General features: G+C 53.3%; 1 protein-coding gene across 6 annotated transcripts; it reads right to left on the bottom strand.

Annotated features, from left to right (window-relative positions):
* Nucleotides 1-1,177: 1,177 nt before the first annotated feature.
* CLBA1 (clathrin binding box of aftiphilin containing 1) lies at nt 1,178-24,032 on the bottom strand. 6 transcript variants are annotated; one of them, XM_063652094.1, is made up of 6 exons: nt 22,901-23,337; nt 20,692-20,837; nt 18,190-18,319; nt 16,979-17,095; nt 16,078-16,221; nt 14,260-15,174 (listed from the first exon to the last, which is right to left on the bottom strand). In XM_063652094.1, exons 1-6 carry the CDS (start codon nt 23,321-23,323, stop codon nt 15,013-15,015), a joined length of 1,122 nt encoding a protein of 373 aa, XP_063508164.1. In that variant the 5' UTR covers nt 23,324-23,337; the 3' UTR covers nt 14,260-15,012. The 6 variants fall into 6 exon arrangements, with proteins under 6 accessions (XP_054303778.1, XP_054303779.1, XP_063508164.1 ...); XM_054447801.2 differs by having other exon boundaries at nt 16,078-16,128; XM_054447803.2 differs by lacking the exons at nt 14,260-15,174; nt 16,078-16,221 and adding an exon at nt 1,178-1,420.
* Between the last annotated feature and the right edge of the window lie 377 nt (nt 24,033-24,409).

Genomic DNA, 24,409 nt, shown 5'->3' with positions numbered 1-24,409 from the left:
TTTTATCCCCCCCCTCCCCACACACACACATAGGGTTGCAGAGCAAATTCTTTTTACATTGTTCAGCACCCAGCTGGGGCTGGGGGTGTCCACGACCTCTGACAGCCCCCGATGTCGAAAGTTAATCCTCATGGACCCTAGTTTAAAGGGTATGTGTTTTATAGGAATAAATCTAAAGCACTATTTTGTTTCTGTATAGCATTTTTATCTTTTAAAAACATCATTTGTTCAGCATTAGTAGTAGTTGTAGTGCCTGTTTTGGTAGCCTTCAAAATTACAAACTGCTCAGAGAATGTGACTTGAGAGCTTTAGGGAGCTTGGTCGGAAAACAGACTGGGTGTGTGGAAGGACCACAGGGGCAGGAGAGAACAGCTGCCATGACTTAGAAGTGTAGCCGGAGCCTCATTCCCTGGACTCGCACCGTGTTCACCTGTGACACTATACCAAAGCCTGCTTGTTTCCGCCGTGGTGTGCAGTGGCTGAGTAATCAGCTGTTTTCTAAGCATTTCTCTACAAGTTTAGTCCGTGTGTGTGGCTTTTGTTTTTTGTTTTTTGATGGAGTCTCGCTCTGTCTCCCAGGCTGGAGTGCAGTGGTGCAATCTTGGCTCACCGCAACCTCTGCCTCCCAGGTTCAAGCAATTCTCCTGCTTCAGCCTCCTGAGTAGCTGGGATTACAGGCGCCCACCACCATGCCCAGCTAATTTGTTGTATTTTTAGTAGACACGGGGTTTCACCATGTTGCTGGGATGGTCTCAAACTCCTGACCTCATGATTCACCTGCTTCAGCCTCCCAAAATGCTAGGATTACAGGCGTGAGCCACCGCGCGTGGCATTCTTGGTTTTTTGACAGAGTTTAACTCTTGCTGCCCAGGCTGGAGTGCAATGGCGTGACCTTGGCTCACTGCAACCTCTGCCTCCCAGGTTCAAGCGATTCTCCTGCCTCAGCCTCCCGAGTAGCTGGGATTACGGGCATGTGCCACCACGCCCAGCTAATTTTTATGTTTTTAGTAGAGATGGGGTTTCACCATGTTGGTGAGACTGGTCTCGAACTCCCGACCTCAGGTGATCCACCCGCCTCGGCCTCCCAAAGTGCTGGGAATACAGGCGTGAGCCACCGCACCTGGCCATGTATGTGGTATTTTTAAGTGTGTAGGTACAAATTGACTTTAATTGGGAACAAATTTTCCAAGTGTTTAATAATTTTGTTTACAAAATGTTTATTCAGAAACAGAAATACAAATTCCAGTCATCTAAACTTTTGGCACTGTTCTCTGCAGTTTGCTTCTGGCCAAACTGAGGGGAGCGGGCATGTTAGTTGACAGTTTCACAGGGGCGTTTCCTGACGTGTGGTGGGTGCCCCTCACGTGCAGCGTGCCTTGCACACAGCTTCGGAGCCCCTTCTGCCTCAGAAGTTCGGTTTCTAAGGTTATAAAGTAATGCACATTTATTTGAAGACATGGAACCAGTATGAAGATAGCAGACTCCTCCCAGGGAACCCATCTTCCTTTCATGGGTGACAGCGCACCTTGGAGAATGCTGCCTGCTCTGCCCACAGATGCCTGTGCAGGATTTCCTTGGGGGCGGGGCGGGGGGGGCGATCTCCACAGGGCTGAGCCCAGCCCTCTGGGCCTGGATCCCTGCTGGGCCACATCTGGGCCAGGCGCCTTCTCCCAGGTTCACTCCTTAGTGAAGTGGGCACGGCAGTGATGGAAGCAGGACGCAGCAGCAAACTGCAGAACAAGTGTCAGCGTGCTCACCCTGTGGAGTCCGCGTAGCCGGATGAGCAGGCTGGCGGAGCCACCGGAAAGGGCCTGGCTGGGGTGGGTGGGTGGGTGTCTGAGGTGCGAACGCTTGATGTGTTGCCTTGGTGTCTACCTAAAGACTGAGTGGTGGGATCACGTCCCTCATAAACTCTCACAGTTGGTTTCTGGGTTGCTAGAAGTTTCTATCTGCAACCAGCGAGCCACATCCTTAACTGGGATTTTGCTGTGACCTGAACCAAGCTTTCCATGTGGCAGTGCTGTGTGTGCTGGGTCGCTGCATTTACAGGAAGGCCATTGTTCCTTCTCATGCCCTGTGTGGAGGTGGCTGTGTCCTCAGTGCCTGCTCAGGGTTTGTAGTGGAGCCAAGCAGGGAGGGGAGTTGTGATGTGTGGATGCCTGAGGGTTCGAGGGTAACCTCCCTTTCTCAGTGATGAACCTTTGCAGTATTCTCAGGAGTGGCAATCGCCCGTCTGGGAAGATGTGACTGCCAAGTGCAGCCCTCAGTTGAGGTGACACATGCTGCTTGGTCACTCCAGCAGACTTGCTGCAGCTGGACACAGTTTAAGCCCTTGGGGCTGCTTGCTGCCCCTTGCAGGCGTACACTTCATTGGCCCATCCCTCACTCTGCTGTGCCCCTGGGAGATAAGCCCCGGCTTCTCAGATCCGCCCCCCCCTTGCCTCCCACACTAGGCCTGAATGAGCCTCTGCACTGAGCAGAGGAGCCTGGCAGGAGCCTTGCAGAGGAGGCTGGGAGCAGCTCCATGGACTGTTCCTGAAGCTGTCAGAACCAGCTGGATGAACTGGAGGTGCACTGAGGGCCTGCTTCTTGGGTGACAGTTTGGTCAATGCCAGAACAAGAGGTTTGGAAAACCTAGAGAGCTGGAGTGGAAGGTCCAGGAAAGGCCCTAAAAATGATACGCTCTGAGCAGCCTGTTTGCCACGGCCACTGTGCAGCGGTTCCTGTCGGCCTGTAGACGCCATGCTGGGTCTCACTGCCTGGCCCAGCCCTGCCACCTCTGGGGCCTTCAGGGACCCTTCAGCACCCTCATCTTTTTGTGAAAAAGCCCCAAATGTATAAACTACCCCCATCCCTGGGTTGGCCCGAGGCCCTGTGACCTTGCTGCCCCCACATTCCTGCAGACCATCGGACTGGAGGGTAGTTACACTGATCTGCTTGAAGGTTAGCAAGTTGCATGGAGCCGGGGGGGAGCGGGTGGGTGTCCACAGGCACCTGTTGGGTGGACGCCCAGAGTGGAGTCGAAAACCACCTCAGATTCAAAACAAAGCACCCTGGACAAGATGTTACAAACACGCAGCCTCTGCCTGATGAAAGCTCCTCTGTCCTGCACTCACACATGTGCCTCCCTGCAAGTGCCTCCATCGCAAGCTGCGGAGAAATCTGGCATGCCAGGCGAACCTGCCTGCCAGGCTGCCCGGTGATCCTCTTACTGGAGCTGATGCAGAGCACAGCCAGGCCCATGGGCTGCATTTGGTTGACAGGACTTTCATTACGGGTGGGTTCATTTCCCGCTGGGGTCAGAGAAGGGGCGTTCCAGGACCCTACAAAGAGCTGGGCAGGGCTGGGGACAGAGGGTACTGTGGTGCTGGGCCCCAGGAGGGGCTGCCCCACCATTGACCCCACCAGTGATGAAGCTGGGCAGCCTGCAGGGCAAGAGCCAGGTAGGGTGCTTGCTGCCCACAAGCTGAAGATCTGGTCCCAAGAAGCTCTCCCAGGGGTTCTGCCGTCTTCACCCTGTTCTTCCCACCTAGGCTGGTGGCCTGGCCTGTGACAGCTGTGCTGGACCCAGGCACCCAGCAGGACCAGCCACCCACTGAGGGGCAGGAGAACAAGAAGGGGCACTACCCAGCTCCGAGAGCTCCGTCGGGGCGGTGCCTCTGCCTCCCGACCCTGGCCAGAGGCCCAGCCTGTCCTGGGGACTGGCTGTACCGAGTCAGCCTAAGTCCAGTCCCACAGTGAGACGCAGGTGGAAAGGTGCTGCCTCCATCCTGGCTGCCTGCTGTGGGGACTGGCTGGGTGGTGTAGGAGGGTGTGCACGTGTGTGTGCAACTACATGTATGTGCATGTACAGCTGGAGGGGGTGCTGGGGGTGAGGGCCGGGGAAGTGGTCAGATCCCAGCCTGTTGGAGGATCCTGGTTTGTGATCCTGTCCCTGTGACCACGGGGCCACCACTCCTGCAGAGCTGCTCAGCCGTGGTCACACTGGGTGCGGCTGCCAGGAGCACGGGCCGTGCATTTTCCTCCTTGCCCGTGGGCCTGGCCAGTCTGGTGCCGAGGGTCACTGGGGACTGGGAGGGTCCCCAGGAGGCCACAACCCCTGCTACCACCCCAAACACTTGGTCCTCGACTGTGGCCTCATGGTTCCCCGTGCTTTGCCTTCTGGATGCAAGTTGAGGGCCAGGCAGAGCTCCCAGCCAGAGGTAGAGGTGCTGTCCCGAAGCAGGCAGGCTTGCTTGGGACAGTTCACACACCTGGAGCCCAGAGCTGGGAAGCAGGACACTGAGCCCCGGGTCTGCTGCCTGGGCTGACCAGGTATTAGCACTGTTCGTTCTTTTTTTTTTTTAAATTTGAGACAGAGTCTCTTACTCTGTCACCTAGGCTGGAGTGCAGTGGCGCAATCTTGGCTCACTCCTAGGTTCAAGCGATTCTCCTGCCTCAGCTTCAGCCTCCCGAGTAGCGTGGGTTATAGGTGCCCACCACCACGCCCGGCTAATTATTTTTAGTAGAGACGGGATTTCGCCATGTTGGCCAGACTGGTCTCAAACTCCTGACCTCAAGTGATCTGCCCGCCTTGGCCTCCCAAAGTGCTGGAATTAGAGTCATGAGCCACCGCACCCGGCCTTTTTGAGTTTCTGAAAGAATTTTAAAACAAATCCCAGATGTTGAGACATTTTGACCCTAAAAACACGTTAAACTTCTTTCCTTTTTTTTTTTTTTTTTGAGACTGAGTCTCCCTCCGTCACCCAGGCTGGAGTGCAGTGGCATGTGATCTCAACTCCTTGCAACCTCTGCCTCCCCGGTACGAGCAATTCTCCTGCCTCAGCCTCCCGAGTAGCTGGGACTACAGGCCTGTGCCACCACGCCCAGCTAATTTTTGTATTATTAGTACAGACAGGGTTTCACCATGTTGGCCAGGCTGGTCTTGAACTCCTACCTCGTGATCCGCTCGCCTCGGCCTCCCAAAGTGCTGGGATTACAGGTGTCAGCCACCACGCCCGGCCAGGTTAAACTTTTTTTAAAAGACTTTTATTTATTTATTTATTTTTTGAGGTGGAGTTTCGCTCGTCGCCCAGGCTGGAGTGCAGTGGCGCAATCTCAGCTCACTGCAACCTCTGTCTCCCGGGTTCAAGCAATTCTCCTTCCTCAGCCTCCCAAGTACCTGGGATTACAGGTGCCCGCTACCATGCCCAGCTAATTTTTTGTATTTTTAGTAGAGGCGGGGTTTCAACATGTTGGCTAGGCTTATCTCAAACTCCTGACCTCAGGTGATCCTCTTGCTTTGACCTCCCAAAGTGCTGGTATTACAGGTGTGAGCCAATGCGCCCGGCCAAAAAAAAACATTTTCTTACACAACCACAATACCATTGTGAAAGAAAAATACAATTTCAGGGCCCCCAAATTCACTATGCCAAAGGGAAAAATTAAGCTGGAAACTGACTCATTCAAGAAACCACCTTTCTTTTTGTTTCTGAGCAAACAGCTGCAGGTAGAAGGCCACAGGCCTCCACAGGCAGCTGTGCTTGTCTGCTGTATCTTACGAAAGCACAATTTGCTGAGCGAGAGACGACTGCGTGACGAACCTGGGAGGCAGAGGTTGCAGTGAGCCGAGATTGCGCCACTGCACTCCAGCCTGGGCAACAGGGCAAGATTCCGTCTCATAAAATATATGTATGTATTGAAGTCCCCAAATCTTGCTCTCTTTGGAAAAAGCACAGATCACAGACTGTTCCTGTGGTTTTGTGTTTCTTTTTCCTGGGCGCTGGCAAAATAAACCTCTGACTTGATTGAGAGCTGCCTCAGATGCTTTTTGGTTTATACAATATTGTAAGTGGAAAATTAGGGAGAATTCTTTAATATCTAACACCTGCTTCATAGTCAAATGTCTTTGATTTTCTCCCTAAATTGTCCTTTTCTTTTTTTTTTGGAGATGGAGTCTCGCTCTGTCGCCTAGGCTGGAGTGCAGTGGCACGATCTCCGCTCACTGCAAGCTCCGCCTCCCGGGTTCACGCCATTCTCCTGCCTCAGCCTCCCGAGTAGCTGGGACTACAGGCTCCCGCCACCATGCCCGGCTAATTCTTTGTATTTTTAGTAGAGACGGGGTTTCACCGTGTTAGCCAGGATGGTCTCGATCTCCTGACCTCGTGATCCGCATGCCTCGGCCACCCAAAGTGTTGGGATTACAGGCGTGAGCCACCGCACCCGGCCCCTTTATTTCCTTTTTAACTTTTAAAAATTGAGGTACATAGTAGAGTCCAGAACATGCCAGAATTGTCAGTGTCTGCTTGGCAACAGTTTACACGGGAAGACACCATGTAGCTGCTATGGGTTAAGGTAGGGGAGGTGCGTCCCCACTGAGCCAACAGGATTTGTGGGCCTGATGTGCTTGTGAATGGGCACCTGCAGGCCCTGGCCTTTACATGTCGTGACGTTTGCCCAGGTTGTGTGTGTTGCTGTTCTTTTTTAAAAAATTATTTTTTTTGGTCGGGCGCGGTGGCTCACGCCTGTAATCCCAGCACTTTGGGAGGCTGAGGTGGGTGGATCATGAGGTCAGGAGTTCAAGACCAGCCCGGCCAAGATGGTGAAACCCTGTCTCTACTAAAAATACAAAAATTAGCCAGGCGTGGTGGCGGGTGCCTGTAATCCCAGCTACTTGGGAAGCTGAAGCAGAGAATTGCTTGAACCCAGGAGGAGGAGGCTGCAGTGAGCCGAGATTGTGCCACTGCACTCCAGCCTGGGCAACAAAGCGACACTCCATCTCAAAAAAAAAACAATAAATAATAATAATAATAAATTTTTAGGCCGGGCGTGGTGGCTCATGCCTGTAATCCCAACACTTTGGGAGGCTAAGGCGGGCGGATCACGAGGCCAGGAGTTCGAGACCAGCCTGGCCAATATGGAGAAACTCCGTCTCTACTAAAAATACAAAAATTAGCCAGGCATGGTGGCCTGTAGTCACAGCTACTCGGGAGGCTAAGGCAGGAGAATCGCTTGAACCTGGGAGGCAGAGGTTGCAGTGAGCCGAGATGGCACCACTGCACTCCAGCCTGGGTGACAGAGTGAGACTCTGTCTCAAAAAAAAAAAAAAAAAAAATTAATTTTTAAATTGACAAATAAAAATTGCATGTTTATCATGTACAACATGTTTTGAAATATGTGTACACTGTGAAACAGCTAAGTCGAGCTAATTAATATGCACTGCCACATATACTCGTCACTTTTTGGGGTGAGAACACTTAAATCTACTCTCCTAGTGGTTTTATTATTTTTTTTGAGATGGAGTCTTGCTCTGCCGCCCAGGCTGGAGTGCAGTGGTGCAATCTCTGCTCACTGCAACCTCCACCTCCCAGGTTCAAGCGATTCTCCTGCCTCGGCCTCCTGAGTAGCTGGGACTACAGGCATGTGCCACCACACCAGGCTAATTTTTGTATTATTAGTAGAGATGGGGTTTCATCATGTTGGCCAGGCTGGTCTCAAACTCCTGACCTCGTGATCCGCCCGCCTCAGCCTCCCAAAGTACTGGGATTACAGGCGTGAGCCACCATACCCTGTCTCTCCTAGTGGTTTTCAATAATATAATCCATTGTTACTGATTACAGTCCTTGTGTACAAGAGATCCCCTGAGCTCATTCCTTCCAAATGAAATTTTGCGTCTTTTCACCACCATCTCCCCAGCCACCCTCCCTCAGCCCCTGGCAACCACCATTCTACTCTGCATCTATGAATTTCCCTCTTTTTTGAGACAGGGTCTTGCTCTTACCCACGCTGGAGTGCAGTAGCGCAAACGTGGCTCACTGCAGCCTCAACCTCTTGGGTTGAGTTTTGTTTTTTTTTTTTTTTTTTTTTTTTGAGACAGAGTCTCGCTCTGTCACCCAGACTGGAGTGCAGTGATTACGATCTTGGCTCAATGCAACCTCTGCCTCCCGGGTCCAAGTGATTCTCCTGCCTCAGCCTCCCGAGTAGTTGGGATTACAGGCACGCACCATCACGCCTGGCTAATTTTTGTATTTTAGTAGAGACGGGGTTTCACCATGTTGGTCAGGCTGGTCTCAAACTCCTGACGTCAAGTGATCTGCCCGGCTTGGCCTCCCAAAGTCCTGGGACTACAGCCATGAGCCACCATGCCCAGCCTTTATTTTATTTTATTTATTTATTTAGAGACAGAGTCTCGCTCTGTTGCCAGGCTGGACTGCAGTGGCCCGATCTTGGCTCACTGCAACCTATGCCTTTTGGGTTCAAGCAATTCTCCTGCCTCAGCCTCCCGAGTAGCTGGGACTACAGGCACACACCACCATGCCCAGCCAATTTTTGTTTTAGTAGAGACAGGGTTTCACCATGTTGGCCAGGAGGGTCTTGATCTATTGACTTGATCCACCTGCCTTGGCCTCCCAAAGTGCTTGGATTACAGGCGTGAGCCACCACGTCAGGCCCCGGCCTTTATTTTGTATTTGTGTAGAGATGAGTTATCACTCTGTTGCCCAGGCTGGTTTCAAACTCCTGGACTCACGTGATCCTCTTGCCTTGGCCTCCCAAAGTGCTGGGATTACAGGCATGAGCCACCAAGCCTGGCAAGTTTGACTTTTTGGGTTCCACATATGAGTGAGATCATGTGGGGTCTGTCTTTCCGTACCAGCTTATTTCGCTTAGCATAAATGCTTCAGGTTCATCTAGATAGTTGCAAATGAGAGGATTTCTTTTTTTTTTTTTTACAGCTGAATAGTATCCCATTGTGCGTATGTACCACATTTTCTTTATCCATTCATCTGTTGTTGGACACCTAGGTTGGTTCCATAGCTTGGCTATGGTGACTAGTGCTGCAGTAAACATGGAGGTGCGGGTATCTCTTCAACATACTGATTTCCTTTCCTTTGGATAAATACCCAGTAGTGGGATTGCTGGATGATATGGTAGTTCTATTTTTAACTTTTTCTGGCACCTCCATACTGTTTTCCATAACGGCAGTACTACTTTACACTCCCACCAACAGTGCACAAGCATTCCCATTTCTCTACACCATCACCGACATTTCATCTGTTTAGAATAGCCATCCTAACAGATGTGAGGGGGTATCTTATTGCAGTCTTGATTTGCATTTCCCTGATGATTACTGATATGGAGCACTGGTTTTGTATAGCTATTGGCCATTTGTGTGTGTGTATACATATATATATAAATAGATATATATATAAATAGATATATATATATTTTTGGAAAATGTCTGCTCGGCTGGGCGCGGTGGCTCACGCCTATAATCCCAGCACTTTGGGAGGCCGAGGGGGGTGGATCACCTGAGGTCAGGAGTTCGAGACCAGTCTGGCCAACATGGTGAAACCCTGTCTCTACTAAAAATACAAAAATTAGCTGGGCATGGTGGCGGCACCTGTAGTCCCAGCTACTCGGGAGGCTGAGGCAGGAGAATCACTTGAACTCAGGAGGCAGAGTTTGCAGTGAGCTAACATCGCACCACTGCACCCCAGCCTGGATGACAGAGAAAAAAAAGAAAAATGTCTGTTCAGGTCCTTTTCCTATTTTTTCAATCAGGTTACCTGGGTTTTCTTCCTGTTGTTTGAGTTCCTTATGTATTTTGGATATTAACCCCTTATCAGATATATGGTTTCCAAATATTTTCTCCGATTTCCGAGGCTGTCTCCTGGCTGTGTTGGGCAGAGGCTGCCTACTTTTCCTCGCTGTGTGTTATTGCAAGTTGTCTCTACATTTGGTTTGTTTGAATCAGGAGTCATGCGAGAGCCGCACATCACATGCTCTTACGTCTTCACTTAGGACCATCCCTTTTTCCTAGTATTCTGCCATTTTCCATTTTGTTGATTTTGGCTCTCAGTTTTATTTCCTTCTTTCTGCTTACTTTTGGTTTAATTTGCTCTTTTTCTTGCACATTAACATGAAATCTTAGGTGGTTTTGTACTTTTCTTACTTTCTAATATAAACATTTAAAGCTATAAATTTCCTTCTATGCACTGCTTTCACTCAGATTTTGATCAGTGCCATTTTCATTATTCAGTTTCAATTACTAAGTTTCCAGTGACCTCTATGGACCCACTGGTTATCTGGACATGTTCTCGTGACCTCCTGCTGTGTAGCCGCCATCACTAGCTTCACAGCGTGCAGCACCTACCATCTGTTACTGCCATGATCTCATGCCACGGCTTGGCTGGGCTCAGCCGGGTGGTTCTTGCTGGGATCTGTCAGGCCACTGCTGTCAGGCAGCGGCTGCAGCTGTATGCACCCCACCCTGAAGGCTTCCTTCCTCCCAGGGCTGGCATGCTGGCCGGAAGGCTCCAGCAGCTGGGTCCTTGGGCATCTGTCAGCATCTCTGTGGGATCGCTCCAGACATTTCTTCAGCATAGAGGCTTCAGGGTGGCCAGGTGTTTTGCATGATGGCCAAAGCCTCTGAAGGCCATGTCCCTGGCCTCTGATGTGGCTGACGGCTCAGCATCTCATCTGCTTGGAGAGAATTCCATGTCCGCTAGAAAGAATGAGCGCTTTGCAGTGTCACTCAGGTCAGGTGATGGTCACGTTCCTTCAGGGCCTCTAGGAATCAAAGGCCAGGATAGATTTACACATTCAAGAAGTTTATTTGGGGAAATACTTATGAAGGACAAAAAGGTTAGAAAGCAGGAGCAGGCAGACGAAAGCTGTCAGCCTCGATGCAAGCCTGGCATCTGCGGGAGGAAGGGCCTTTGCCACACCCATGGGCCCAGGACAGAGTGTCCATCTGAGGCTGAGGTGGGCAGAAACAGCTGGCTCTGCACCGGTCTATACTCAGCACTGACTGGGGACAGCTGGGAAGGGGCAGCAGCTGGCTGGGAGAGGGGGCTTCCCTCTTGGGTCTGGTCCTCTATCAGTATTATTTGGCACAGGAGCCCAGCATGGCACGATGGGCCCCAGCATGCCCCGTGTTTGCACTGGCTCTGCTCCTGAGCCACTCCAGTAGGGTGCTCCTGGGGGCACCTGTCCTGCCAGCTGTCCCTGCACACCAGCTCCAGCTCAGCTCCTTTGCCTAGGCCTGTTCCTATACAGTCACACTCACTGTGAAAGGCCTGCATCTCAGCCTGGGAGGGCAGGGGGCCTTGGCCAGGCCTTAATTCCTCACAGTACCTCACCGCCAACCCAGAGAAGCTGCTTTCCCACACCTGCTACTTCAGGGCCTATTAAGTAAGTCTTTATTGAAAAACGAAAAACAAAAGGCCAAGGCAGGAGGATTGCTTGAGTTCAGGAGTTCAAAACGAGCATGGGCAACGTCGCAAGACCCTATCTCTAACCCAAGCCAAACCAAACCAAGACCCTTTTAGTAGTTAACCAACTTTTACTACTTAATTCTTTTTTTTTTTTTTTTAAGAGATAGGGTCTTACTCTGTTGCCCAGGCTGGAGTGCAGTGGTGTGATCACAGCTCACTGCAGCCTCTAACTCCTGGGCTCAAGCAGTCCTCCCACCTCAGCCTCCTGAGTAGCTGGGACTGCAGGTGAGCGCCACCACACCAGGCTAATTTTTTTTTTTTTACTTTTTTGTAGAGATGGGGTCTCACTATGTTGCCCAGCCTGGTCTCAAACTCCCGGCCTCAAGCGTTCCCTCCACCTTGGCCTCTCAAAGTGCTGGGATTACAGGTGTGAACCACACACCGGGCCTAGTAATTCTTTATATTTTTTCCTCTTCAGATAACTGGTGTGGTTTCTGTATCCTGGCTGATAATGCCTTCATTTCTAAAGAATATTTTTTTTCTTTTTTTTTTTTTTTTTTTTTTTTGAGATAGAGTCTCGCTCTGTTGCCCAGACTGGAGTGCAATGGCGTGATCTCGGCTCACTGCAACCTTCCCCTCCCAGGTTCAAGTAACTCTCTTGTCTCAGCCTCCCAAGTAGCTGGGATTACAGGCATGCACCACCATGCCTGGCTAATTTTTGTACTTTTAGTAGAGATGGGGTTTCTCCATGTTGGCCAGGCTGGTCTCAAACTCCTGATCTCAGGTGATCCACCTGTCTCAGCCTCCCAAAGTGCTGGGATTACAGGTGAGAGCCCCTGTGACCAGCCTAAAGAATATTTCAATGTATGTGAACTTCTAAGTTGACCTTCCTTTTCCCTTCAGCACCACAGATGTGGGTGCGTGCGTGGCCTTCTGGTGGGAAGTGAGCCATTGTTCCTATCATTGCTTCTCTATATGAATCTCATGTTTCCACCCTAGCTGCCTTTAAGGCCTGTGGGATGTGTTCAGGTACGGTTTTCTCCACGTCACCTCCTTGCAGTTACAGAGATTCTTGGATTTGTGGATTATTTTCTTTCATGAATTTCAGAAAGTTCTTAGCGATTTGGTCTTGGAATATTTCTTCTTTATTCTCTCCTGTTCCTGCTCTGGGACTGCAGTTACACCCAGTTAGGCCATCTGACTTTGGCCCACAGATCTTGGACCCTCTGTCGTTTTCCCTCCCCTCTCTGTGTGTTTGGATCTTCTCTAGTGACCAATCTTCAAGTTAACTGATCCATTCCTCTGTGGTGTCCAGTCTGCTGTTAAACCCATCTAAAGATTATTCATTTATATACTGTATTTTTCATTTCTAGCATCTTCATTTTGTCCTTTACTGAAGTGTCCCTGTTTCTGCTGACCGTCTCTATCTCTTGGTGAATGTCACCCGCCATTTCCACAGGCCCTCCCCACCTCCCCAGAGTTCCTTCAAAGCCCTTGACTTCAGTTTTACCACTGGAGCTGTCTCTGCTTCTGCTGCTCACTGTAGCTCACGTTTTCTTGCCTTTTCATGTGTCTTGTAATGTAGGCTAGACAGTTCATATAAAAGAACAATCGAGGCTGAAGCAAACAATGTTTATTTCCAGAGAGGGGCACGTGCCTTCCATTGTGAGGTTGCCAGAGTGGGAACAGAGTTGTCCTTCCCTGTAATTGAGCTAGCTCTGGACTTCTCTGCAGCTGTAGTTAGGCCTTCAGACGCCCTGAGGGTGGCATCAGGGCACGGCTTCGGTGGGGTCTGAGCTCTGAGCACAGTGATTCTGGACATCAGCCTGTGTGTCGCAGCCAAGCCACTGGCTTTGGGGGCTGCACGACTTCTCCGTTCTTCGGCTGGACTGCCGTCCTTTTCGGCCACTGGAGGCTTCCTTTGCTCTCCATTCCAGCCCCTCGCCTTGTGCCTGGGGCGTCTTGCAGCCCTGCTGCCTCTTCCTCAGCCTTTGGGGGCTTGCCTTCTGCCCACTGTCCCAGCTCCCCTGCCGGGCCTCCAGACTTTGGGAACAAAAATTCCAGCATGTCTGTGAGAGGGGCGTTCTCAGGGGAGTGTCCGTCAGCTCCCTGCCCCCACTCCCAGCTTTTGGCACTTTCTTCCTGAGCACTCAGTGTGGACCTGAGGGAGTCCAGGGAGCTTTGGACTTGCCTGTTGCAGGGTCCTCCAGACCCTGGGGGCTTGGCAGCCGCACTAGTGGGCAAGCGGTTTGCATGTACACTGCCTGGTCCCTCCTTACCTGACTGTGAGGGGCCTCTTCCTCTCACTCCCCTCTGGGGACAAGAGCAGCAGGGCCTCTCTTCTCTACTGGGTGCCACAGAGAAGTCAGAAGAAAGGCTTGGCCTTCTGAGGTCTGTGGGTCACCAACGTCCAGCCAGGTGAGGAGGAAAGGCCACCACGGGTGACACCATGATGCCATGGCACAGTCTGAACCCGAATCTTGGAGTGGGAGGAGCAGGATGGAGTATTTTGGCTTGTTAAAAGTCTAACTTTTAAAGGTTAGGAAACCAGGGCATCTCCTGGAGGGGCTCTGCTGGCAGGGCCCAAAAGACAGTGCCTTTGAAGGAGGACAGTGCCTTTGAAGGAGGACAGTGCCTTTGAAGGAGAACAGTGCCTTTGAAGGAGGTGTGTTAGAAAAAGTCTCTAAATCCCCACTTTCACCTTGCTGAAAATGAAAATAAAGGCAGCTTTCCACAACATGTGATACCCAAAAACAAACAAACCAAAAGGAATGATCCTCATCACAGACCTAGAGCCACGTGCAACATGGTGCTGGCTGTGCAGCTGGGTGGCCGCGGCCAGGGTTTGTGCAGGGACATCCGCTTCCTCCTCCCTCACGATGGAATATCCTGCCCATCACTGCACACATCCCACTGATACCACGGTGACATGGAGGCTACGGTCCCCCGTGTGGCCTTGGCTGGAAAAGAGACAGCCAGGGTGGCTGCTTGCTTACACTTCAGGCCTCCCCTGGGGACAGGATTTCAGGTATCAGTCCCCCCAGATGAACCAGTGAGAACAGGCTTATCTAGGCGGTTTTATTTAATAAAATTTTACAAAAGTCAGGGCTGACTTCTTGGCTCTTCTCTTCAAAGAGCACAGTTTTCCTTAACAGATAATTAGGGGAAGCCACGGGCCCACCAGAAGCTCTCGCAGGCCAGTGGTGCGACCTCCTGTCCACAACCATGAGGGAGAAAGGCCCGTCCTTGAGGCTGCTGGGCAGGGGCCCAGGCAGTGAGGGCACCTGCGAGGCTTTGAGGGAACAGCACATCTGCACACCCTCATGGTGCCCTGACCACACAGCAGCCAGGGCAGAGTGTGACAGACAGAGGGCTTCTGAGCGGTCTCAACAGCTGTCTCTGGTGACTTTTCAGTGCCTTCCCCTTTTCCTCTGAACTCATGGATTTGACCACAAGTTGTTCCGCCTGGACTAAGCAGCCCAGAAGCCATCCATGCCCAGGGTCTATCCCTGGGCACCCCCCACCAGGTGCCAGCAGCATTCACATGGGGCAGGGGGCCCATGGGTGCCACCTGGACCCCGACAGCCTGCCATGGCACCCAGAAACCTCTGTCCCCCTTGGCTTTGCCAAGGACACATCCTCCATCTCCTGGTCAGACCTGAGACGAGCCCAGAGCACAGGACAGGTCCTGTTGGAGAGATCCCAGGAATGGGCCTGGGGTCTGGAAAACAGCTCCACAGACAGTTCTGGTTTCCACATGAACCCAGCCAGGAAGAAAATGAAAAATTCCTCATAAAGGTACAAAGTACTCCTGATTTTAGCAAACATCGCTATTAAAGAGTGTCAATTTGAGCTTGCGTGGAGTGAACATCTTTTTCCTTGGAATAGTGATGTGCTGGCCACCTCCGCATGAGGGGGTCTTCAGGAAGCGGCTGCATGTCATCAGCCTCCCCTGTCTGCTGCCAGGCCGCCCCGAGAGCTGAGATGAGAGGACAGCAGTCAGGCACGCGCACCCCGGGCAATGAGAAGCGCTCGCTTGGGCGTTTGCCCCTGGCCGCCCCCTGCCTCTCGGCCCCCTAGTGTTCTCTCCTTGGTTCTCCTCTTAGAAGCCTTCTCATCATGGGATGTCACCAGAGAGGTGCACAGGGAAAACATGCCGGGGCTTCCTCATGGTTCGGTCTATGGCTCTGGCCTGCAGCCAGCCCCGAAGACAGCAGTGGGCCCACATCTTAGGCGGGGTCTCTGGCCCTTGTGCTACGTGTCTGGCACTCCTTGGTGGAGGCTGCCACTACCTTCCACACTCACAGCCCTGCAGTGGCCACTCTTGGACTACACCACAGACTTCCCCCAAACAGCTGCAGCTGGACGTCTCCCCCATCGGCTGTTGTGAACAACACAGCCACGAACATTTCTTTACGGCCTGCTGCTCTAGGACAATCCTCCTGTGCTACGGTGTTTTTCAAAAAGATGGACAGCCTGTGAAGATGGCCAATGAGGGCCCTCTCCTGTTGCCCCATGGCACCTGTCACCGTCACCTGTGTGCTGACCATGCAGGGCACCCACCCCACGTCACCTGGGGACAGTGCCACATTCATGCCAAATTCCTGCCCAGAAGCTGACCCTGGCCGCCTCCTGTGCTATGCAACCTTCCTGCTGTCCCAGCTCAGTCTCAGGTCCTTGTCACCTCCTACCAGCCACAGGGCAGTACTTTACCCCTGCGCCTCCCTGCGTGTCACTCTTCATGCTGACGGCCGCCCTTGCGCCCCTCCCACCATCTTCTGGGTGTACACAATGAGCCCCGAGTGTTCCAGGGTCCCAGGTCTCCAGGGTGAGCAGGAAACCAGGTGAGCTAGGCCTGGCCATCTCACCCCTCCTGCAATACCTGGTCTGAGGGTGGGTTCCAGACTCCAGCCCAGAAAAGCTTTTCTTCCCCCTGATAAAAGAGAGAGCTGCAGGAAGAAGTCCCCTTCTCTGCCCATCCCCTCTTCCGCCTTGAGCCCGGCTGTGATGATGTGATGAAGTGACTCTGCGGCAAGAACGGCAGCTCATGAGAGAAAAGCTGTGGGCAGACCCTGTGTAAGGTAAGCGGCCTATGACTGAAGCCGCCAGTCAGATCCGTTCACGACAGCTGCCCAGGCGGAGTCAACATCCCCTGGCCCAACAGTCACAGCCTGGTCCTGCCTCATCCTTCCAGCCTCATCATCCACACCTGGAGTCTCAGCTTCCCCGCAGCTCTCTTCTCTGCCTGGCTTCTCCTGCCAGTTCTCCTGTGTGACCCACCCATATCCTGGGTCCTCTGGCCTAAGAGTCTTTCCGGATGATATTTATATTCCTTGGCACCCTGCAGTGGTGTTAACAATTTGCCTGTCTGCCCTAAATAGCAGAAATGTTTGTTTTCTGGAAATCCATAAGACTCAAAGGAAGAAAACAAGCAACTGACTCACATCAGAGAAAGCGGAGGGCTCCACATGTGTGGACACCACCAACGCAGTCCCCCGAGGCCTCTCCTTGCAGAGAAAGCGGAGGGCTCCACATGTGTGGACACCACCAACGCAGTCCCCCGAGGCCTCTCCTTGCAGAGAAAGCGGAGGGCTCCACATGTGTGGACACCACCAACGCAGTCCCCCGAGGCCTCTCCTTGCAGAGAAAGCGGAGGGCTCCACATGTGTGGACACCACCAACGCAGTCCCCCGAGGCCTCTCCTTGCAGAGAAAGCGGAGGGCTCCACATGTGTGGACACCGCCAGCGCGGTTCCCTGAGGCCTCTCCTTGGTGGCCACTCACCTTGGTCTGGATCAGGGCTTTGCAATGCTGGAGACAGAAGCTGCTGACAGTGAGGAGTCCTTCAGGCTCTTTGAGGTCACAATCTTCCATGATGTGGCCCTCGCCTGCAGAAAGGTTCTAAGGAGACAGACCCCATCAGACAGCCACTACAGTCACCATTTTGTCTCCTGTTTCCTTTTCCCCTGAGCCCCTCTACTAGTTTCACGCTAAAACTGCAAAGTTCTCTCAGGCCCCTCTGAAGGTCAGCTTACCAGTTTCCCCTGTGTAGCCCTGCCACTCGCTGCCTCATCCCCAGCTCACAGGCCTCGCTCCCCTTCAGGACCTCAGCGCCCCTCAACTGTTCAATGGGAATAATGTCTTCAGGGCCCCTTTCAGACACACCCTTCAGGCTGCTGCCACTCAGAGCTGGCCCGCATCTGAGGTTTCTATTCAGGCCTCCCCCATTTCCTAGCCTCCTGGTTCTCTGTTTTCCTCACACAATGACACAGTCAGGGCTGTTCTCACTGGGAGCCTCTCTGTTCCTTTCTGCCCTTCACTTCCTTCCTGGCCAGCCCAATGTGGCCCATGGGCCAAGAGGGCAACCATCTTCATGCCCGTCTTCACCAGGGCCAATCTGCCTGCCTGGCTGGCCCTTTTTGAGTTTTCCATGTTTGAAAATTTCCGTAATATTGAAGAATGAAGAAAGATCCTTGAAATCTAGATCGCTGAAAGGCGGCCCTCCCTATGACTGGCGTTTTCTGTGACAGCCCAGGAGCTTCAGCACATGCACGGCAGTCTGTGCGTGGCAGTGGTGCACGTGGCGGTGTGTGTGGTGTGTTGCGCGCGGCAGCAGTATGTGCACGTGGCGGTGTGTGCGCTCAGCAGCAGTGGCGTGTGCGTGGCAGTGTGTGCGCGCAGCAGTGTGTGGTGGCGTGTGTGCATCAGTGTGTGTGCACTGATGCACATCTCTGTATGCGTTGTCTGCTGCAGGCTCAGGCCTGTTTCTTCCAGAGCCTTTCCCTACCTCCTGCTCTAGGCTTTGCTGGCTCCTACCTCAAGCATTCAGGATTCATTCAATGGCCTTGACACGTTTATGGGGCCACCTAGTGGCTGTAACCCATCTGAACCCACACTTCTGCCTGCACCCACCCCTTGGGCGCAGCCAAGGGCCACTGGCTACAGTGAAATTCAACCACACTCCCAGGAGCCCTGTGTCAACCCAAACCGCCTACCTTCTGCGCAGCATCTATTCCGAGAACAAGAAAGAAGTTCTCCTGGCAACGGGACTCGCTCCAGAGGCACTGAGAAGTAGACGTGGTGTGTATGCTCTGAAGGGCTCTCCAGAGTTTTCTGGATTCGTTACTGGAAAACAGATGCAATTGTTAAAAGGTGACCTTGAAAGCCTTCTGAGGAGATCACGAGGCACGGCCTGAGGCACACAGTGGGGCGCCTGGCCTTTACCCGCAAGCTGAGAGGCACACAAGCCAAGAGGCGTATGGCTGTTAAGAACTCTAAAAACAGCGTTCCCGGGCTGGGCACAGTGGCTCACGCCTGTAATCCCAGCACTTTGGGAGGCTGAGGCAGACAGATCAGGAGGTCAGGAGTTCAAGATCTGCCTGGCCAACATAGTGAAACCCCATCTCTACTAAAAATACAAAAAATTAGCCAGGCGTGCTGATGGGCGCCTGTAATCCCAGCTACTGGGGAGGTTGAGGCAGGAGAATCGCTTGAACCCAGGAGGCGGAGGTTGCAGGGAGCGGAGATTGTGCCACTGCACTCCAGCCTGGGCAACAGAGTGAGACTCTGTCTCAAAAAAACAAACAAACAAACAAAAAAACAGCGTTCCCTGCAGGAGCACTGGGCTGTCTCATTTATTTGTTCATTTATACTTTTATTCAAACAACATGTGCCCCCTCTATCCCTCACAGCACCTGCCCTGGAGTAGCTTACTCACTGCAGTTACTATCTCCTCCAAGGAGTGGAAGCTCCATGATGGCAGATATTTTGCTGGTTTTGTTCACTCAAGTACCTAGAACTGTGCTGAGTACAAAATAGATGCTCACAAACTAAGAGTACCAGTGCATGCTTACGAGAACAAATGAACAAACCAACGATGAATGTCTACTATGTGCCACACGTCACTGCTACGTACTGTGAGGGACTGAGAAGGTCTGCCTGTAGGAAGTTCACGCTCTAGTAGGGAAGGGAAAATGAATGCAAGGGTAGGTGCAGCAGCTCACACCTGTAAAGCCAGCACTTTGGGAGACAGGAGGGCAAATCACTTGAGCTCAGGAGTTTGAGACCAGCCTGAGCAACATAGCAAAACCCTGTCTCTACAAGAAATACAAAAATTAGCTGGGTGTAGTGGCGGGTGCCTGTAGTCCCAGTACTCAGGAGGCTGAGGCGGGAAGATCGCTTAAGCCTAGGAGGCGGAGGTTGTAGTGAGCTGAGATCGCGCCACTGCACTCCAGATAAGTACAGAAGAAGAGCAGATGTGCTAAACACCAGACCATTTCCAAAAATACCCCAGTGTTTCAGAACACACAAACCACGCTCTACTCCACCCCCAAAGTACCATCCAGCCTTCTGTCCCACGAGTGTCCAGCCCTGCCAAGTCCTGACACCCAGGACTCCCCATGCCTCTGGGTCCGCGAGTCGTGCTGCTGGGGACAGAGATGTCAATACCGCCAGTACAGTGCCCACCCCACCGTCAGCTTGCTGGGACCACATTCTTGGCAGTTTTTCCCCAGGGATCATGCTTTGCAGAAGCACCACATACAGAGGGCACGCTGGCCATCTGGGCAACGCTGGTTGCGGCCTTCTGGGTTCCAGGCCTCTGTCCTCAAGCCCCTGTAGAGGGTACCCTGGGGCAGGCGCTGGGTTGGACCCCAGTAGAGGCCACAGTGGGCCAGGGCTGGAGCCCAGAATGGCCTGTCTGCAGAGCTCTCTGAAAGTCCAGGCCTGCTCAGAGACACAAAAAATCAGCAGGCTGACCTGGCTCTCCCCTGGCTGCTGGGAGACCCACTCCACAGACCACACCGAGGGACAGGGAAGCTAGCTCACCTCAACCTTCACTTCCCTCCTCCCTCTGGGGCCTTGGGCCAACTTACCTCGAGCTTCTCAACCACTGCTGCCTAATCCACTAGAGCACTGTTTGTCTTCAATGCTCAGTTGAAAGTGTGTCCCTGGAAAATGGCCATCTGCGAGTGACCACGGGTGCACTTTCCCCTAGGAGCCCGCGGCCCTGCAGGCAGCACCGGGAGCACCCCTGGGGCTGGGCCTGGGGCTGACAATGGGGCTCCAGAGTGTGGAATGTTTTCTAGAACTCTGTGGCTGAGGACCATGAGGCAGCCAGTGCCCACTCAGCCAAGTCCCCCAGAAGGCCCCTGCTCTGTGCCCACTGCCCAGGCCCACCAGCCACTCACACTGAATGCGAGGCCCCCACCCACTCCACCAGCACTGGCACTGAGACCCAAGAGGGGCTGGGCTCGGGTCCAGCTGCTCCAGGTGAACTGGGTGGGGAGGGGGATGAACAGGGCTCAGAGTGGAAGGCCACAGCTGGAGCATCAATCGTGCTGCCCGCTTCTCATAGGACCCCTATGACCCACAGATGGCAGGGACCTCAGGAGAGATGCTACTCTCTATAAAGGCAAAAACAAAGCCTCACACACCTACTTTTATCAAACAAAAGTACAAAAGCAGTTGCTGTAAGAAATATTTCTTAAGTTCATTACCACAATTTATGTACACATTCAAGGCCAGGTTTTTCTTCACTGCTTATTTCTAGGAAATGGTCTATGGTGGAAACGTCTTCAGCTGCCTGCTGGACTGTTATTTCTTGAAAAGCACACTTTAAAATGTTCTCATAGCTGAGAATGGGCTGAAAAGAAAAGAAGAAAAGCATACCAAAGTTAGGAGAAAGACGTACATAATGTTACCTTATTCCAAAGAAATAATTGTGATAGAAATGAAATTTGTAATTGATCATACCATTAGTGTTACTATCACTTGACATATTCATTCCTAAAAATCACCAAGTTAGCAAAATCACACAAAACCAGAGGACTCACGGGAAAGGTGGGGTTAGGGCAAAACATTCAAACTTCATCAGTGACACATGAAAAAAGATGGCCACCCAATAATGTTAGTGCTGTTTTCCATGTTTGGTTAAGAAATTACACATGCGGCCCGGCGCAGTGGCTCACGCCTGTAATCCTGGCACTTTGGGAGCCCCAGGTGGGCGGATCACGAGGTCAGCAGTTCGAGACCAGCCTGGCCAACATGGTGAAACCCCATCTCTACTAAAAATACAAAAATTAGCTGGGCATGGTGGTACGCGCCTACAATCCCAGCTACTTAGGAGGCTGAGGCAGGAGAATCGCTTGAACCCGGGGGGGTAGAGGTTGCAGTGAGCTCAGATTGCGCCCCTGCACTCCAGCCTGGGTGACAGAGCGAGACTCCGCCTCAAAAAAAAAAAAAAAAAAGAAATTATACATACTACAATAAGCACAGCACTTTACCCTGGAAAAGACGAAGGCTCGCAGGCTGAGTTAGTGTGAGGGGGTAGGAGGAGGGCGGTCTGAACCGGGCGAAGTCCTAACACCAGGTGTTGACAGGTGTGCTACATCGGGGCACTGAGCGCTGTGTGAAGGTGTGCGTGTGCGAGTCTCATGTATTCCAACGGGCCCCAGCTCAGCTGGGGGCAGTTTTCTGCATTTATCTACTCTTTCTTGTGAAATTTCAACTATGCTCAAATCGTTCCCTAATACATCAATCATGCTGGAAAACAAATCCTGTATTCAAAACAAGCATCACAGCAGACCTTACTCTATTAAGAGTGGATCTCATCAGGATTCCAGGGAAACTGCTTCAGAAAACAGTCTGGCCGGGCACGGTGGCTCATGCCTGTAATCCCAGCACTTTGAGAGGCCGAGGTGGGCGGATCACCTGAGGTCAGGAGTTCAAGACCAGCCTGGCCAACACGGTAAAACCCAGTCTCTACTAAATACATATATATATATATATATAAAAGTTAGCCAGGCGTGGTGTTGGGCACCTGTAATCCCAGCTACTCGGGAGGCTGAGGCAGGAGAACTGCTTGAACCCAGGAGACAGAGGTTGCAGTGAGCCGACACAGTGCCACTGCACTCCAGCCTCAGCCACAGCGTAAGACTCTGTCTCAAAAAAAAAAAAAGAAAAAGAAAACAGGCCAGCCCTGAGAACTGCAATATCTTTATTTCCTTCCTTAGTGGTTTTATTTCTTATCTCTCATAATGGGGCTTGGGATGAACCATTTGGGAAGAAGTGGCAGAGAAAAGAGGAACAATGGAAGCAAGAAGACAGGAAAAGAGAGGGAGCAGAAGTGTCACCAAACGGTAAACACCCGGCAGTCTGCTCTGAAAGAGAGCAGGGGGCAGGGGGCTGAAGGCTGGGACCCTGGCTCCTGGACAGGTCGGAATGGGCATCACCCGATTCATTACAAGCTCTCGGACAGGTTGGATCTGGCGTCACCCAATTCATTACAAGCAAGTTGAAATGTGATCACGTGATTTTAGAATCTCTGAGACTTCTGAACTTAGCAGATTCAGAATTCAGACAAAAAGCTCCTCCTCAAATGCCCTGAGCTGGGGCCAGTGCAGCCCCCGCCAATGGGGAGTGGACAGGCTGGGGGAGGAATGGTCAGAGAGAGCGACCCAGCTCAGGTGGCCCCCACCTGGCCTTGGTGTGACCCATTTCTGCAGCCTCCTCTGCCAACTCATTCCTTCCCTGGCCTCAGGATGGGACTGCCAACCACATGGCCAGGGACGAAGGCCAGGAGAGAAGCAGACGCTCTGAGGCTGTCAGCCCCCTCCCTGGCCAGCACGCCACAGCACTCGAGGGCTGCAGGCCTCTTGGTGTGTACACATCCCACTCAACATGGTGACCACAGCACAGTAGAAATACCTCAGAAGGTGAGACGGCAGAAGTTCCTGTCACCCAAGGTCCACCCTGGCATGGTTGGTGAGAACTGCACTCTTTTGGGGCAGAAGTGGTTTTCGGTGGCTGGGGTTCTGTGGGTCCCTCCAGGAGTTCAAGGGACTGTGAGAATTGTCCAGACTCGGCTGAAGATTCCCGAAAGCCTTCAAACTCCCCCCAAGTGCCGCTGTGTTCCCCAGGGTCAGGACATCGGGCAGCGCAGGTGGAACCGCCCTCACGGGGCATGGAGATGCTGGCTTTCCCATCCGACAGGAGAAGGTCGGGGCAGGTCCGTCTCCATTCCAAACTGTCATCACTCAGCCTCTCAGGTGCCACTCGGAGGGAAGCGCTGGCTGCTTCCTCCTGGAGGTCACTCAAAGGCTCTCCCCCCAGCTCCCGCCGGCCTTGCATCTTGGAGCCGCCAGGCCAGCAGAGGCCCGATGAGCAGCTGCTCAGGAGACATAAATGCCGGGGTGCTGGCCGCCCAGGACTGCCCAACCTTCCCCTGCCCTGGAGAGGGCCTGGGGACGCTGCAGGAGTGCCCCGGGCTGCCCAGTGGCTGACGGTGGAAAGTGCCCACGTGCTGCTGTGGAACTGACACAAACCACAGGCACGGCCCGGTCGCCCGGGAGTCCTGGCTTCCTCCCACGCGCGCGGGCGCGGAGTCCAACACAGGGGCGCGTACCAGACCCACGGCAGGTGTGAGAGGGGCGGCCCAAGGTGGGGCTCCTGCTCTGGAGAGAGCCGCGAGGGAGCCTGGGAGGCCCACGCTGGCCAGAGGAGCGTGAGCCGGGCGCCCGCGGGAGGCCCAAGTGGGAAGGAGTGGGTGCGGCGCCCCGGGGCCTCCCGAGAGTCCCTCTCGCACGCGGCCCGCAGGCAGCCCTGGACCGCCTGAGCCTGGACAGGGCCCGAGGTGGCCAGCTAAGCGCCTGGCCCACGGCTCCCGAGAGTCCCCGCGTGTCCTGGGCCTGGGCCCGGGCCCCGCACCCACCTTGGTCGCCGCCTCGGCGGGGCCGCGCTGGGCCAGGCCGAGAGAAACCTGCAACCAGCCGTTCCCTCCTGCCTGCGCCGCCCCGTTGCCTGGCAACGGCGTGCGCCAGCTCCGCTTCCGGCGTCCGCCGCCGTGGCGTCATCACGCATCCGGGGCGAGGCCAGCGCCGGCCCCCGCCCTCCAGGACCCGCCCCGGACCCGCCCTCCCTGCCCCGGGCCGCCTCCGCTGCGGGTGGGATCGGGCTTCCCCACTGGCCGAGCCCTGGGCGCCGGGCCGCTCGAGCTTTCTGTCCGTGCTCAGTTCGCCGCCCGAGTGGTTCTTTTTTTTTGAGACGGAGTCTCGCTCTGTCGCCCAGGCTGGAGTTCAGTGGCGCGATCTCGACTCACTGCAAGCTCCGCCTCCCGGGTTCACCCCATTCTTCTGCCTCAGCCTCCCGAGTAGCTGGGACTACAGGCGCCCGCCACCACGCCCAGCTGATTTTTTTGTATTTTAATAGAGACTGGGT

This window comes from Pongo pygmaeus, chromosome 15 (genome assembly GCF_028885625.2).
Source record: "Pongo pygmaeus isolate AG05252 chromosome 15, NHGRI_mPonPyg2-v2.0_pri, whole genome shotgun sequence".
NCBI lineage: Eukaryota > Metazoa > Chordata > Mammalia > Primates > Hominidae > Pongo > Pongo pygmaeus.
This window is presented reverse-complemented; position numbering and strand designations above follow the sequence as displayed.